This window comes from Myxocyprinus asiaticus, chromosome 29 (assembly GCF_019703515.2).
Source record: "Myxocyprinus asiaticus isolate MX2 ecotype Aquarium Trade chromosome 29, UBuf_Myxa_2, whole genome shotgun sequence".
In the NCBI taxonomy this organism is placed as follows: domain Eukaryota; kingdom Metazoa; phylum Chordata; class Actinopteri; order Cypriniformes; family Catostomidae; genus Myxocyprinus; species Myxocyprinus asiaticus.
Window position 1 is genome coordinate 38,062,946 of NC_059372.1, and position 15,079 is coordinate 38,078,024.

The 15,079-nt window shown below is 38.9% G+C and overlaps 1 protein-coding gene across 8 annotated transcripts in view; it reads left to right on the top strand.

Annotated features, from left to right (window-relative positions):
• The window catches only part of LOC127420021 (ankyrin repeat and SAM domain-containing protein 1A-like), a 174,433-nt gene that overhangs the window by 92,806 nt on the left and 66,548 nt on the right, over positions 1–15,079 (top strand). For all 8 annotated transcript variants that reach the window (XM_051661931.1, XM_051661932.1, XM_051661930.1 and 5 more), the window contains 3 exons: positions 1,342–1,385; positions 1,624–1,723; positions 8,976–9,475. In XM_051661931.1, coding sequence (XP_051517891.1) covers positions 1,342–1,385; positions 1,624–1,723; positions 8,976–9,475 — 644 coding nt within the window. The remainder of the gene's footprint in view (positions 1–1,341; positions 1,386–1,623; positions 1,724–8,975; positions 9,476–15,079) is intronic.

The window sequence follows — 15,079 nt, forward strand, 5'->3', positions numbered from 1 at the left end:
TTCCTTTCAAGATCTGGAAAAAGTCATTCATGCATTTATTACATCACGCCTGGACTATTGTAATTCTCTATACCTTGGTCTTCCCCAATCTTCATTGGTATGTCTGCAGATGGTACAGGATGCAGCGGCTAGTTAACGAGTGCAAAAAAACATGATCATATCACTCCAGTTCTAGCTTCTCTTCATTAGCTTCTGGTCTTTTTTAGAATTCAATTCAAGATTTTGCTGATTGTTTTTTAAGCTCTTAATTGACAGGCCCCATCTTATATTTCTGACCTTATTTATTTGCATTCATCTCCTTAGTCTCTCAGGTCTACCAATAAAGCTCTCCTTTATGTCCCACGGTCACGTCTTAAATTAAAAGGTGACAGAGCCTTTGCAGTTGCTGCTCCACGCTTATGGAATCAATTGCCACCTGACATTAAGTGTGCTCTTTCAATCTCTATCTTTAAATCTAGACTTAAGACTCATTTTTACTCTTTGGCCTTCCCTGGCTATTAACTTGTTGATTAGTAATTGTTATCTTTTTATTTTATTGTATTTTATAATTGTTTTTGTACAGCACTTTGGTCAGTGTAAGCTGAATTTAAATGTGCTTTATAAATAAAATTGACTGACTGACTTACGTGTCAAAGTAACTTCCACATGAATGGTTCCACAGGACCCAAGGTTTCCCACCAGAACATTGCCCAGAGCATTACACTGCCTCCACCGGGCTGCCTTCTACCCATGGTGCATCAGAGGTCAGCATGGGCACTCTGACCGGTCTGCGACTACGCAGCCTCATACGCAGCAAGTTGCGATGCACTGTGTGTTCTGACACCTTTCTATCATGGCCAGCATTAAGCTTTTGAGCAATTTGTGCTACAGTAGCTATTCTGTGGGATCAGACCAGACGGGCTAGCCTTCGCTCCCCACTCGCATCAATGAAACTTGGTCGCCCATGACCCTGTCGCCGGTTCACCGGTTGTCCTTGCTTGGACCACTTTTGGTAGGTACTAACCACTGCATACAGGGAACACCCCACAAGACCTGCCATTTTGGAGATGCACTGACCCAGTTGTCTAGCCATCACAATTTGGCCCTTGTCAAAGTCGCTCAGATCCTTACGCTACCATCTTTCCTGCTCCCAACACATGAAATTCAAGAACTGACTGTTTTGTCACTTGCTGCCTAATATATACCACCCCTTGACAGGTGCCATTGTAACAAGATAATAAATGTTATTCACTTTACCTGTAAGTGCTTTTATGTTGTGGCTGATCAGTGTATTCTGTTTTTTTCTGTCTATAATTGTATGGAATTGTATCTTTTATTATAATTTGAAATCTCTGTCTCCAGATGAGAAAGCTTCAGCCAAGTCTTCCAACAGTGTTCTACCTCAGGTGAGTTCTTCAGTGTTTTTCTTCATTATTTTACTTTCTTTTTTTGCAACTTCACATTTGTCACACTGTCTGAACACAGTCTGGTGTGCAGTAGACAGTTAATTATCATCTGTATGCAGCAGCTTACTTTGTGTGTGTGATTTAGATGTTGTACTGTGCGTGTTTGAAGGGTGTTGCAGCTGCAGAAAAGCTGTAGACATTCCTGAATGTGTGACTATTATTGGTGTTATTGTTGCAGCGGAAGACCACCGCACACATTGACCTACGACCTCCAGTGTCCAACACAAACACACTGCAGCCACCTGCACCTACATTTAGCAAAGGCCAGACATCTGGAGGTAAGTGTGTGTGTGCGTACTTAGCTATAGTTTGGTGATAAAACTGTCTAAAGTGAGCTAAATCTGACAACCTCCCTTTAGGCACATTTGGGAATGCCCTCGTTTGGAAAACTGATTAATAAGAAAATACTGTGTTTTGGTTTTGTTTTATTTTGTTTTGTGTTTTTTGGTTTGGCTTGGCTTGTTTTTGTTTTGTTTTTATGGTTTAGTTTTATTTTATTTTTTTGGTTTAGCTGTGGTGTTTTTTTTTTGTTTTTTTTGTTTTTTTGGTTTTGTTTGGTTTTTTGTTTTGTTTTGCTTTTGTTTGTTTTTTTTGTTTAGTTTTGTTTTGTTTTTGGTTTAGCTTTGGTTTTTTGTTTAGTTTTGTGTGTTTATTATGCATTTGTTTGTTTTGTTCTTTTGTGTTTTGTTTAGTGGTTTCATTAGTGATTAGTTTTGAATGGTCTTTTAGGGTTAAGTTGTTGGTGAGAGTTCAGTATTTATAATTAGCTTTATATAATAGAATAGAAGTGTATGTTATGTCCTAATTTATATAGCTAAGCAAATGTGTTTGTAAATGCTTAAGGAGCTTACTTTGCTAATCACAGTAAGCACCAAGAAAGTCATACTTAAACAACACACATTCCAGTGGAGTGACAGATATGATATAACTGTGCAACAGATACAGTTCAACATACAAATCAAGGCTATGTCATTATCTCCTTGTTCTCTCTGTGAACTGCTTGCCATCTAATTCTTGTCTTTTGAGCTAAGTCAAAGGAGCAAATAATTATAGGATGCAAAAGTAGACACATTTGTCATGTGTTGAAAATCTTTCCTGATCTGTCTCCCTCTGATCCTCCAAAGTCATCCTTCAGAAATCCTTGCCTAATTTAGAACAGTGTTTACACAGTTTAATACAACTCTAGTTAGCATTACCGGCACATGATTCCAAAAGAAATGCCATTCATACTATGAAGGTAATTTTGATCCAGGGTGGTTCTTGGATTTCTGCCTTATGGGGACTTGGCCCCTAATTTAAATATGACATGAGAGGGGTAGTGTGCATGAGAGCTGTGTGTGAAGCCTATCTCCTTGCCGCTCTAGAGAATATTGTTGCTTGCGCCTATGCCATACTCCACCACTAACTAAACGGAGGTATAATATTACATTTAATGAACTTTAAAGGGGTCATGACATCAAATATTCTTTTACCTTTTGACATTTAAGAGTTTATATTACTACAAATCAAATCACTTTGTCACGTCATCATGTACACAAGTGTAATGATGAGTGAAAAAGAGGCGTTTGGTCCACACATTGCTGTAATGTACATGTAAAAGAATAAACAATAGACACAAAATACGAAAAATCTACAATACACAAAAAGTACAAATAATTGCAGGTTCTAAATGTGCAAGTTAGAATAAAAAAAAAAGAAAAATTGTACTAAATTGTAAATTGTACATAACAGCTCAAAACATTTTAAAGGTTTTTAAGGGTGCTGACTGCTGAGTTAAACATTTTAAGATAACATTTTATGACCCTAAATAGTGTTCTAGAATCGTGTCTAGAAACTGTAAGTAAATAAATGGCAAGAACAGATGTATAACAGTATACATTTCCAGTTTTTTTTCCGTAGTCTTGATAAGTGCGACAAGCATCAGTGGAACAGATTTTAAAGCCCCACACTCGCCTCGTGTTTCAAAACAAACAGCCGAACGTCACTTCTCGTCGTCTTCATGTCCCTCGACAAGCTCCACAGACTTCAGCTGCCACCTGAACAACTGTACCACATGCAGCACCTGTCAGTTACGCTGCAGGAAACCAGCCATCGACACACCAACACATACAAAGTTTCGTAAATGAAGTCTTTGAAAGATATTTAAAGCTGAAGTGTGTAACTTTTTTGTTGTTTTATAGTCATTTTTAAGTAAACCTTTCATAGGTTGATTTTCACAAACTGTAAACGTATTTTGAAGGCTGGCTGAATACAATGTTTATTTTTTGCTGTTCCATTCGGTGGTGCACAAATTACACACTTCATCTTCATTGTTTAAATGAGATGCTTATCAATTAAAAGAAAAAAATAAATACTGGCCGATATAACGGCCTCTGCGATGCGTCTGTCTTGGCAAACTATATACCGTTATAAACTACTAAAACACAAGGTTTGATTATATTATCTTGATCACCATTCTTATAACAGTAAGTGGCCAAGTTAACTTCACACAGCGTCATTAAACACTAGAGTTGTTATTCAGCATACTTGCACACATTGTTGTTATTGCATTGGGTAATTAAAATATGCTTCATCACATGCTTGTTGTTACTGGAAATGGAGATGTTGTTTCAGTAAACACTTGACTATTACTCCAAGAAATGTGTTAAATCTAAGACCTTGGATTTGGATGAAGAACAGCGCTGACTTCATTTCCTCCAGTGGGTGTTGCTAAATTAAAATGACATCACAGGTTGGGCTTCGGCACATAGTCACTAAGGCAAACACAGACTGTTGGCTCAAGCTGCAATGTGTGTGAGTGTTTGGGTGTGCCACTTACTTGAGGAAGAAGATTGGAACTGCAGTTGTGGCCTTGATTGTCTGTGTGTGCCCATGAACAAACCCTTTAAACGCTGATACAATCTTTCACGGGGAGGAATGGTTTATTCAGTCACCATGCCACAGATAACAGAGATATTTTACTCTTACAAGAGAGAAACACTAAATCTCTGTCCTAACTGTTGATAGATTGTAGTTTTATTGTTGATCTAAACATCTGAGCTGTGAAAGCATATGAACTTTAAGGCTTTTAGCTGTGCAAGCACGATTTCACACTTCATTGCGATTCAAAATGTGTCAGAACTATAAAGTGAGCATTAGCAAAAATGTGTTCTATGGACAGTTTTCTATTTAGGTGAACTACTGAACAATTTGAAGATAGTCTTGCTGAGCAACTTCAAGTTAGTCAATCTGTTGACATGTTTATAGTAGAGCTGTCAATTTAATGTGTTAATTTAGTGTGATTAAATATATACAAATAATGTGTTAAAAATGTGCACAAATAATCATACCCCCTAAATTGTGCATAAATTCCCTAATTAGGAATTTTCCCACAATTGGAGCAATTCAAGCTTGAAATACCACCTTCATGTTTTTGCAAATAGCAGTCCATAGGGGGCAGTCAACACAACTCCAGCTTTTCAGATGTGAGCAGGCAGCACAAAATGAGCCTCACAGCAGTATGTGTTCTTGCGTTTAAATACAGCTGAACGGGACACAAACAGAACACAGGGGTCTCAATGTGTTTTTCAAAGTTTCAAACAACATTTAATTTAACACAATGTCCTTAAATCACTGTGGTGCAAGAAGCTGAAAGTCATTATGACGCAACACAACCGCAGTGAGAAGCTCCAGTGGCATCAGTCTGACACATACAGTTGTGATCAAAAGTTTACATACCCTGGCAGAAATTGTGAAATGTTGGCATTGATTTTGAAAATATGACTGATCATGCAAAAAAACTTTTATTTAAGGATAGTGATCATATGAAGCCATTTATTATCACATAGTTGTTTGGCTCCTTTTTAAATCATAATGATAACAGAAATCACCCAAATGGCCCTGATCAAAAGTTTACATACCCTTGAATGTTTGGCCTTGTTACAGACACACAAGGTGACACACACAGGTTTAAATGGCAATTAAAGGTTAATTTCCCACACCTGTGGCTTTTTAAATTGCAGTTAGTGTCTGTGTATAAATAGTCAATGAGTTTGTTAGCTCTCACGTGGATGCACTGAGCAGGCTAGATACTGAGCCATGGGGAGCAGAAAAGAACTGTCAAAAGACCTGCGTAACAAGGTAATGGAACTTAATGAAGATGGAAAAGGATATAAAAATATATCCAAAGCCTTGAAAATGCCAGTCAGTACTGTTCAATCACTTATTAAGAAGTGGAAAATTTGGGGATCTCTTGATACCAAGCCAAGGCCAGGTAGACCAAGAAAGATTTCAACCACAACTGCCAGAAGAATTGTTGGGGATACAAAGAAAAACCCACAGGTAACCTCAGGAGAAATACAGGCTGCTCTGGAAAAAGACGGTGTGGTTGTTTCAAGGAGCACAATACTTGTTGACCCCTCTCCAAACGTAGCGCTTATGGTTGTGACCATAAAGCTCTATTTTGGTCTCGTCACTCCAAATTACAGTGTGCCAGAAGCTTGAGGCATGTCAAGGTGTTGTCAGGCATATTGTAACCGGCCTTTTTTGTGGCATTGGCTTCTTTCTGGCAACTCGACCATGCAGCTCATTTTTGTACAATTATCGGCGTATTGCACTTTAAATGAAAAAAATAACGAAGTGATCAAAAAATCTTATATAACCAATTTCCCAAATCCAACGGCCTCATTTGCCATCAGGCAAGTATTTATCTATGACAACAGGTGAAAAATTACTAATAGCCTAAAATTAAGCTACTAAGCTACTATGCTACTTTGCTGGCGATTTCCCTGATCCATGGTCTTGAAATTTACAGATATTGTCCATCATCATCTGTCAATGTATGTCAGTCGGCATTGGCAGATTTTTAAGACATTGTCGATATCCGATTACTTCATCCTTTCACCCAACCCTACTTGTTACTACAGCAACGCATATTAAGTCAGGGTTCCCACGCGTCCTGGAAAGCATGGAATTTTCCAATGCAGTTTTCCAGTCATGGAAAAGTCATGGGATATTCTAAAAACACTTAAATGTCCTGGAAAAAAATGAATTGTCCTGGAAAGTATTTTAATATAATAAACTGTCACTAACAATTATTATTAAAAAAACATTATACATGTACAAAAGCATGGTAACCATCGTGACTCAGAATGGGTGTCAATTTTTTTTTTTTTATTATTATTATTATTGTTTTGTCTGTGAAACAACATCAGCAGTTGACGGTCATGAACAAAGCCCTGTCAGAAACATTCTCTGCTCATCTGCTGTCATCTCTGCATTGCTCCGAGGAAATAGTTTAAGTAAATATTGATATAATCAAAAATATGATTTGTTCGTTCCAACATAGCTGAGTGTTAACTACAAAAACATTTGAGTTGTAACCTTAAGACAATGGTTGGACTGCTGATTTAAAAAACAAATTCACACCCTCAGGATGTGAATTCATTTTTTATAATGCAACAATCGGAGTTTGCTTATACTGCGGTTACCACATGTAGGACCCCTTGATTTACGTGATGCGGAAAACACGGATGGGAATAACAGAATCAACAAAAATTACATTAGCTACAAATCGCAGACATTTTGTATTTGGGACAAATATTAATGTTTGAATGCAAAATTATTCAAATTAAAATCACATAGTATTTCCTAATGTGATTATTAAACCGCAAAAGGCTGCAATTAAATGAAATACATAAATAATCTGCAGGTTTCAAATGTCCTGGAAATGTCCTGGGAAATTGTACCTTAAAAAGAGTGGGAACCCTGTAATTATGTACAGCGGGACTTTCAATACACTGATTAAGCATATGCATCTATGTTCTTGTGTGGAGTATGTTTCTCGCATAGGGGTTTCTTAAAAGTTAACCATGCACACCAGCAAGTTAGAAACAGCAAGCATCTGTTCGTGAAGGACAGATAAATGCCAAATGTGCATAATCACTGATAGGGTCTGACATCATAGACTTGGCCTTCTTGTCACCAAACACCACAAGCCTCTCATTGCAACACCAGGATATCTCAGAGAACGGTGGCTGTTTGCCCAGTCGCCTGGGTTCTATCTGGGTCGTGTGGGTCAGACTCAAGCACTGTATACAACAGCAAAATGATCAAAATAAGTGTTTTTCAAAGTTCTTCTTGCACTTTGGAATATGAATTGTTCATTCGTACTTTCAGTTCAGTTCAAGGTTCTTCTTCAGCCAGAAACACATTGCAAGCATTCGGTCTCCTTGTATAGTGTGCGTTCTTGCGATTTAAAAAAAAAAAAAAAAATGTTGAGGGTTTAGCTAACCTTTACTTAGCAACATTCTCTTCAAACTGTTGCTCCGCCATGATAGTAGTTGACCAAATAGAGAAATTGATGGTAAAAGAAGATGGTAAAAGACAATTTAAAAGAAGACAATTTATGGTAATTTACAGTATTGCGCTCCTTGAGGTAACGTTGAGAGTGATACTTAATGTTACTTAACACAACATAATTAGCGTTGACATGTGAATTGTGTTCTGACACATTTTGGAACGCAGCAGTCAACTACCGCTACTACTTTCACGGCAAACAATGTCATGCAGAGCAACAGTTGGAAAATTATCTTGTTGAGCAACTTAAAGTTTGTAAATCTGTCGACATGTTTACAGTAGGGCTGATAATTTAATCTGTTAATTTAGTGTTATTTATTATTATAAAAAAAAAGCATAAATATAAAAAAACACAATTGATCATACCCTTCTGTCCATGTATAAATTCCATAATAAGGAATGTTCCAACCATCGGAACAATTCAACCTTTAAGTACCAACACAATGTAGCAGTCAGTAGGGGCAGTCAGCGCAACTCCATATTGCAGACACACTTACTGAGAGCACTTTTCAGAACGCAGTGTTGTGGGAAATAAAGCTTGCGTAACTACAATTGTTTGCGTTCAACATACTTGCGTAGAGCATTTTTCCTAGAAATTGCAAATGTATCTGTGGTGCCTTAAGTAAAGGATTTTTCGTAATCACAAAGCAGGGTTTTCATCCTAAAGATTCGGACACAGAACGGTGTGGCAGTATGCTGTGTGTGTTTTCTTGTTCAGTCATCTCTGTGGTATCCTGTTTCAAGCTTGCCACACATAATGAAGGGAATCCTAGTGAGGCATAACTTCTCTGGATGCGAGCCTTATAAAGCTGTCTGTTTGTTAGCAATGCGACAGAGTGAGTTAGAGAGAGAAAGACAGGGAGAGGGAGAGAGGGAATAGAACAAGCTAGTCACAAACAAATCTCTATGGAGAAATGTCAGCTGCTCAAAGGCTGGACTTGGAATTTACTAACTCAGGAACTTTGGAATTGGTGAGCTTGTCTCCTATCTATTGCTAGTTTCTTTTCTTTTGTCTTTCTATCTGTCCCTGTCTTTCTCAGCTCCCCTCCCTTTTTCTCCAGTTCGAAAACAATAACAGATCTGTTTTAGAGACACTGGACAGTCAGTAGTGTGGGCGGTTTCATGTTAGCTGGACTAGATATCCCTGCCCAGTCTCTCTGTTAATCTCCCTCTCTCTTTCCTCTGTTCTTTCAGAGAGCTCATCGCACAGTCAAGATATAAGCGCCAACGTTCCTGAGCAGTTCACTGGTCTGCTTCACGGTTCGTCACCGGTGGTCGACTGTCGGGAAGAATCTTTCAGGCTGCCGTCTTCTGATGTGAAGTCCACTGAGGGTGCCAACACTTTGACATCCGCAGGCTCCGCCCCCTCTTCCCATCCCACCTCATCAGCTACCATGGAAGCCATTCTTCAGCACAGCGACCCCAATGCTATCTACGCCACAGTTCACAAAGAGCCACGGGACTCTCCGAAACGTAACTCGCCGGCTCGCGATTCATCGTCGCCGAGGAGGATGCCTCCGCCAGGTGATCTCAAGCTAGCTCGTAGTCTTTCAAAATCAGACTCGGACCTTCTGGTGTCCCCACCCGGTGAGGAAGAGACGGGGTTGGGTGGACGGAGTGAGTCTGTGTCCAACTGCAGCATCGCCAAGAGGAGGTTGGAAAAATCGCCTTCGTTCACGTCAGAATGGGACGAGGTAAGAGCTCCCCCTTGTGGCCTTGATGTACAATCTTTCTTAAGGCTTGAGTATATTTAGTTTTTCCATGTGCTATTCCGTCTTGAGCACAGTTATGTGTTTAGCCATTCAAAGTATATGCTTTTGACTGCAAGGAGATACAGACATGTTTGATGCATGCTCACTGCGACTGCTTTGTTATACACTTGAAAAACAACAACAGCAGGCGCGTGTAGGCATGTCTAGAAATACGAGGCGACACGCAGAAAAGCGCGACTTGCAAATTGACCAGTACATACAGCAACCGACCTGGGCTGTGTTTCCAAGAGCATCGTAAGCATACTGTAAGTAGATTGTAGAAACCATTGGCGGAAATGTTCTCTGTGATCACCTTAAGCTTGCGATGCTTTTGAGAAATGCAGCCCTGTCAAGTCAAGTGTTAGGGCAAATAATGCATGCAAGCATAGTGACAGATAATGATTTCGAATATTAAGACTTCGTTTTCAAGGGGGCCTGGGTAGCTCAGCGAGTATTGACGCTGACTACCACCACTGGAGTCACGAGTTTGAATCCAGGGCGTGCTGAGTGACTCCAGCCAGGTCTCCTAAGCAACCAAATTGGCTCGGTTGCTAGAGAGGGTAGAGTCACATGGGGTAACCTCCTCGTGGTCGCGGTTAGTGGTTCTCTCTCTCAATGGGGCGCGTGGTAAGTTATGCGTGGATCGCGGAGAGTAGCATGAGCCTCCATATGCTGGGAGTCTCCGCGGTGTCATGCACAATGAGCCACGTGATAAGATGCACGGATTGACTGTCTCAGAAGCAGAGGCAACTGAGACTTGTCCTCCGCAACCGGATTGAGGTGATTAACCGCGCCACCTTGAGGACCTACTAAGTAGTGGGAATTGGGCATTCCAAATTGGGAGAAAAGGGGATAAAAAAAACAAAAAAAGACTTTGCTTTCTAAAGTTTCAGTATTTGTTCAGTTTGGCTTAATAGTTTGTATACTAAAGGTATAAACCTATGAAGACTGACAGTTCTTCACATGTCATCTGTATTTTGGACAGTGGCATTTTGGACAGTTAAGTTGTCAACTGCATTTCTGTTAATATTCAACTCAAAATTTGGTTGTATCTCTTTAAAAATGAAGGTAGATACTTTGTTTATATAAAGTGGTTACCGCTCTCTTTCATAACTGAATTATGTGTGAACATGGCCATATTTAGCACACAAAAACAGTGCTGAACTGTATTCTGCAGTCTGAACGTAGCCTGTGTTGCCATGGTTGGTCAAAGGGGTGTTTAAGAATACATTTTCTGTATGGCCATTTCTTTCAGAAGAATGTGTAAGATATGAAATAAAAGAATTCCAGCCAAACTTCTCTAATCCACTCAGAGTTAAACTTCATTGCTGTAGCTTTGTCTTCAATCTTTAATTCTAGAAACTGGATACAAGTGTACAGGATGATTCCATCACGCCTGATCTTAAACTCTTACTGGCGAGACAGTCGCAGGTAACAGAAGACTGTTGCTCAATCTGCAAATGCTCCTCTCAAGTGAGCAGATGAATACTAATAGCTGAGACTATTTTGTTTTAGATTACATTTTCAGCCTTATTTTTGTACAAGACTAACAACTTTTACTGAAGTTAACAGTTGGTAAATGTGCTGGCATGCACTTGAGTGAGTGCCACACTTTTGTTTTAATGCATTAGCTAAAGCTAGACAAGCGTTTTATTATACCTTTAAACTTTCTTGATAGGTCATTTACCTCTCCAGAGTTTTTCGTTTTTCATCACATTTTTTTAGTTGGTGAACCTCAGCCTTTTTAACCAAGATATAACCTTTCTCAGTGGGTTTTGGAGACATGATGTTCTCTGTAACAATAACAGTTTAGGCTGGAAATGATTTGTGTGCTTCTGTTGTAGCAACACCTGTGGCGTTCCTTAGTCCTGTGTGCAGAAATTTGATGTGAAATGACAGGAGGTCAGGAAGCAAATAACAGTAATTAACCTGGTGATGTCTCTGATCTCTTTCTGTCTCTATTTCTTTCACGGTTTCTCTGACTATTGAAACATTTGAGATTTTTGTGGAAATTTCCCAAGTGTGAAGTGTCGGTATACACACTACTTTCATACTCTAATGTGGCCATGTTCGTTACTCTTTCCTGCCCTCTGCTGGTAAGGCCTAAACAACTTTCTAATCATTAATGATCTGGTATGTTTTGTGTATGTAATGTTAAAGCTGAACTACTTTAGGGCTGTTTATAAAAATATTGAATATAATGTGACTGCTCAAAAAAAATTCCCTTCCTAAAGATTTTTGTGTGTTGCTTTTCTAGAGTATTAGAATTTGAGCAATTTCCAGCATTCTGGTAACTTTGTTTGTTTTTGCTTGCTATTTCACAATTAGTTGCATACTTTTATTTGGTTGTTAAATGATGCTCTGGGTTTAGATTCTGCTGCTTGGTTAAGCTTGTTTCTGTCTTTCTACCTATCGGTCTGTCTGTCTATTGCTGTGTTTTACCAGTTAAAATACTCGTTCAGTGTACTATTTGAGCATATTATAAAGAAACATGAGAATTTAAATAGTCAGTATTTGCAGTTTTGTAAAGACAGTAATTGATACTGTGCTTATAAAGGCAAACTCTGACAGCTGTGATGGAAGATCCTGTAAACACTGAGGGTGATTTTGATGTTTATGTGTGGGAGACCGAGAGAGCGGCCGTTGTTCATGTACAGAGTTTGTTTGCTGCTTCAGTGATTTAGAGTGTAGCTTTTATTTTCTTCACTTACATTGGTGCAGTGTTTCTAATCAACATACTTTTACTGATGATCCTCAAAGCATAACTGTGGTGGAATCAAACTGTGAAATAAACTGAAACGAGTCTTAAAGCTGAAGTGTGTAATGTCTGTGCCCTTATGTCACCACTGAATGAAATTGCAAAAAAAAAAAAAAAAAACATTTTCGAACAGCTCTCCGAACATGCCCGTCTTCTGTTGATTGAACAAACAGATAGTAACCCTTAGTTCTTAATACTGTGTATTGCCCCCTTTAGCATCAATGACAGCGTGCAGTCTTTTGTAATAGTTGTCTATGAGGCCCCAAATTCTTGCAGGTGGTATAGCTGCCCATTCGTCTTGACAAAATGCCTCCAGGTCATGCAAAGTCTTTGTTCATCTTGCATGAACCGCACGTTTGAGATCTCCCCAGAGTGGCTCGATGATATTAAGGTCAGGAGACTGTGTTGGCCACTCCAGAACCTTCACCTTTTTCTGCTGTAACCACTGGAGGGTCAACTTGGCCTTGTGCTCAGGGTCGTTGACGTGCTGGAAAGTCCAAGAGCGTCCCATGCGCAGATTTTGTGCAGAAGAATGCAAATTGTCTGCCAGTATTTTCTGATAACATGCTGCATTCATCTTGCCATCAATTTTCACAAGATTCCCCATGCCTTTAGAGCTCACACACCCCCAAAACATCAGTGAGCCACCACCATGCTTCACAGTGGGGATGGTATTCTTTTCACTATAGGCCTTGTTGACCCCTCTCCAAACATAGCGCTTATGGTTGTGACCATAAAGCTCTATTTTGGTCTCGTCACTCCAAATTACAGTGTGCCAGAAGCTGTGAGGTGTGTCAAGATGTTGTTGGGCATATTGTAACTGGGCTTTTTTGTGGCATTGGCGCAGTAAAGACTTCTTTCTGGCAACTCGACCATGCAGCTAATTTTTGTTCAAGTATCGTCGTATTGTGCTCCCTGAAACAACCACACCATCTTTTTCCAGAGCAGCCTGTATTTCTCCTGAGGTTACCTGTGGGTTTTTCTTTGTATCCCCAACAATTCTTCTGGCAGTTGTGGCTGAAATCTTTCTTGGTCTACCTGACCTTGGCTTGGTATCAAGAGATCCCCGAATTTTCCACTTCTTAATAAGTGATTGAACAGTACTGACTGGCATTTTCAAGGCTTTGGATATCTTTTTATATCCTTTTCCATCTTTATAAAGTTCCATTACCTTGTTACGCAGGTCTTTTGACAGTTCTTTTCTGCTCCCCATGGCTCAGTATCTAGCCTGCTCAGTGCATCCACGTGAGAGCTAACAAACTCATTGACTATTTATACACAGGCACTAATTGCAATTTAAAAAGCCACAGGTGTGGGAAATTAACCTTTAATTGCCATTTAAACCTGTGTGTGTCACCTTGTGTGTCTGTAACAAGGCCAAACATTCAAGGGTATGTAAACTTTTGATCAGAGCCATTTGGGTGATTTCTGTTATCATTATGATTTAAAAAGGAGCCAAACAACTGTGATAATAACTGGTTTCATATGATCACTACCCTTAAATAAAAGACAGGTTTTTTCAATGTCAAAATGTCACAATTTCTGCCAGTTGAGCACAACTGTATATACTTCTTTTCTTGTAAAAATGCATTTATTTCCTTTTAGGAAAGAAAGCAAAACTATATGTAACAATATAATCATTTATTAACATTTTCATAGTCTTCCACAGTATAAAGATAAAAATGCACTGAAATAACACCAATTCAAGTAACATTAAACGTTTCCCAAAGTCTAAGTGGGAGTTTGATTAATTGAAAGAACTAGTCCCCATAGGTTTTTTTATTTTTTTATTATTATTGCAATGGGCATTAAATCTCTTAAACTCTCATTATCCACAATATTTTTCTGCTGGTAGACTGTGGCTATCTGCTTTGTTATAACAATCAAGATGCCGTGTTCATGATTCGCATCAGGGTGTCATCATCAAGATTAGCTTTGAACTCCATATGAAAAGTTCTTGCAGACAAAAACGTCTCATTCTGTTTTGGTGATAGTTAAGACTTGACCTCTGTCTGTGGTAATTGAATTGCACCTTATAGAGGCTGCAAAGTACTTGATTTCTATCAAAAATCCCATTTGGGCTTGTTTTGTACATCAAATGGCGTTAAGAGGTCCTTTCCCATCGCTATTGTTTGTGTTTGTGGTGTGTACTTCAGTGTAATGTCTCCGGGCTGACACAACTCAAAGGTTCCACCCTAGTCCCACCGGTGTTTTTGTTGGTTTATGTTTTATTAACACTAAATATGTTGATTGCAATTAAGAAAAATTAACGCGTTAAACTTTAATCAAATGTGTTAATGCGTCAATTTTGAAAGCACTAATTTTAACACCGAAAGTTACACACTTCAACTTTCAGGCCTGTTTATATTTCTGCATCGAACCTGCGTAGGTTTATAGTGTCCAGTGTGGTGGTTTGCATTTCTAATTCTGTGTGTAGGTTGTTCTGTGAGTACACTGCCAAAGTGCTAGTGTATAGAGAGAAAATGCCTCAATTTCTGAAGTACATTTTTTTAATATTCATTTAAAAATGTGAAAATTAATGAAATAGTATTGCCTTGATCAGTTCAGTGTTCGCATTTTTGGCATATTTCAAACTGTAGTCTGTACTGCAGATGGTGTACTAGTGTAGTGTGCTATTTGTTTCCTTTTTGTTTTGTTTTTTTAGTTTACGTTTGGCCGGATTAAGACTCCTACTCTATTATCGATCCCCGCACTGTAATTTGTAAACAATAGTTTCTTTTTTTGTTACATTTTCACTTGTAATTTTATGAAACAAAATATAAAAAGAG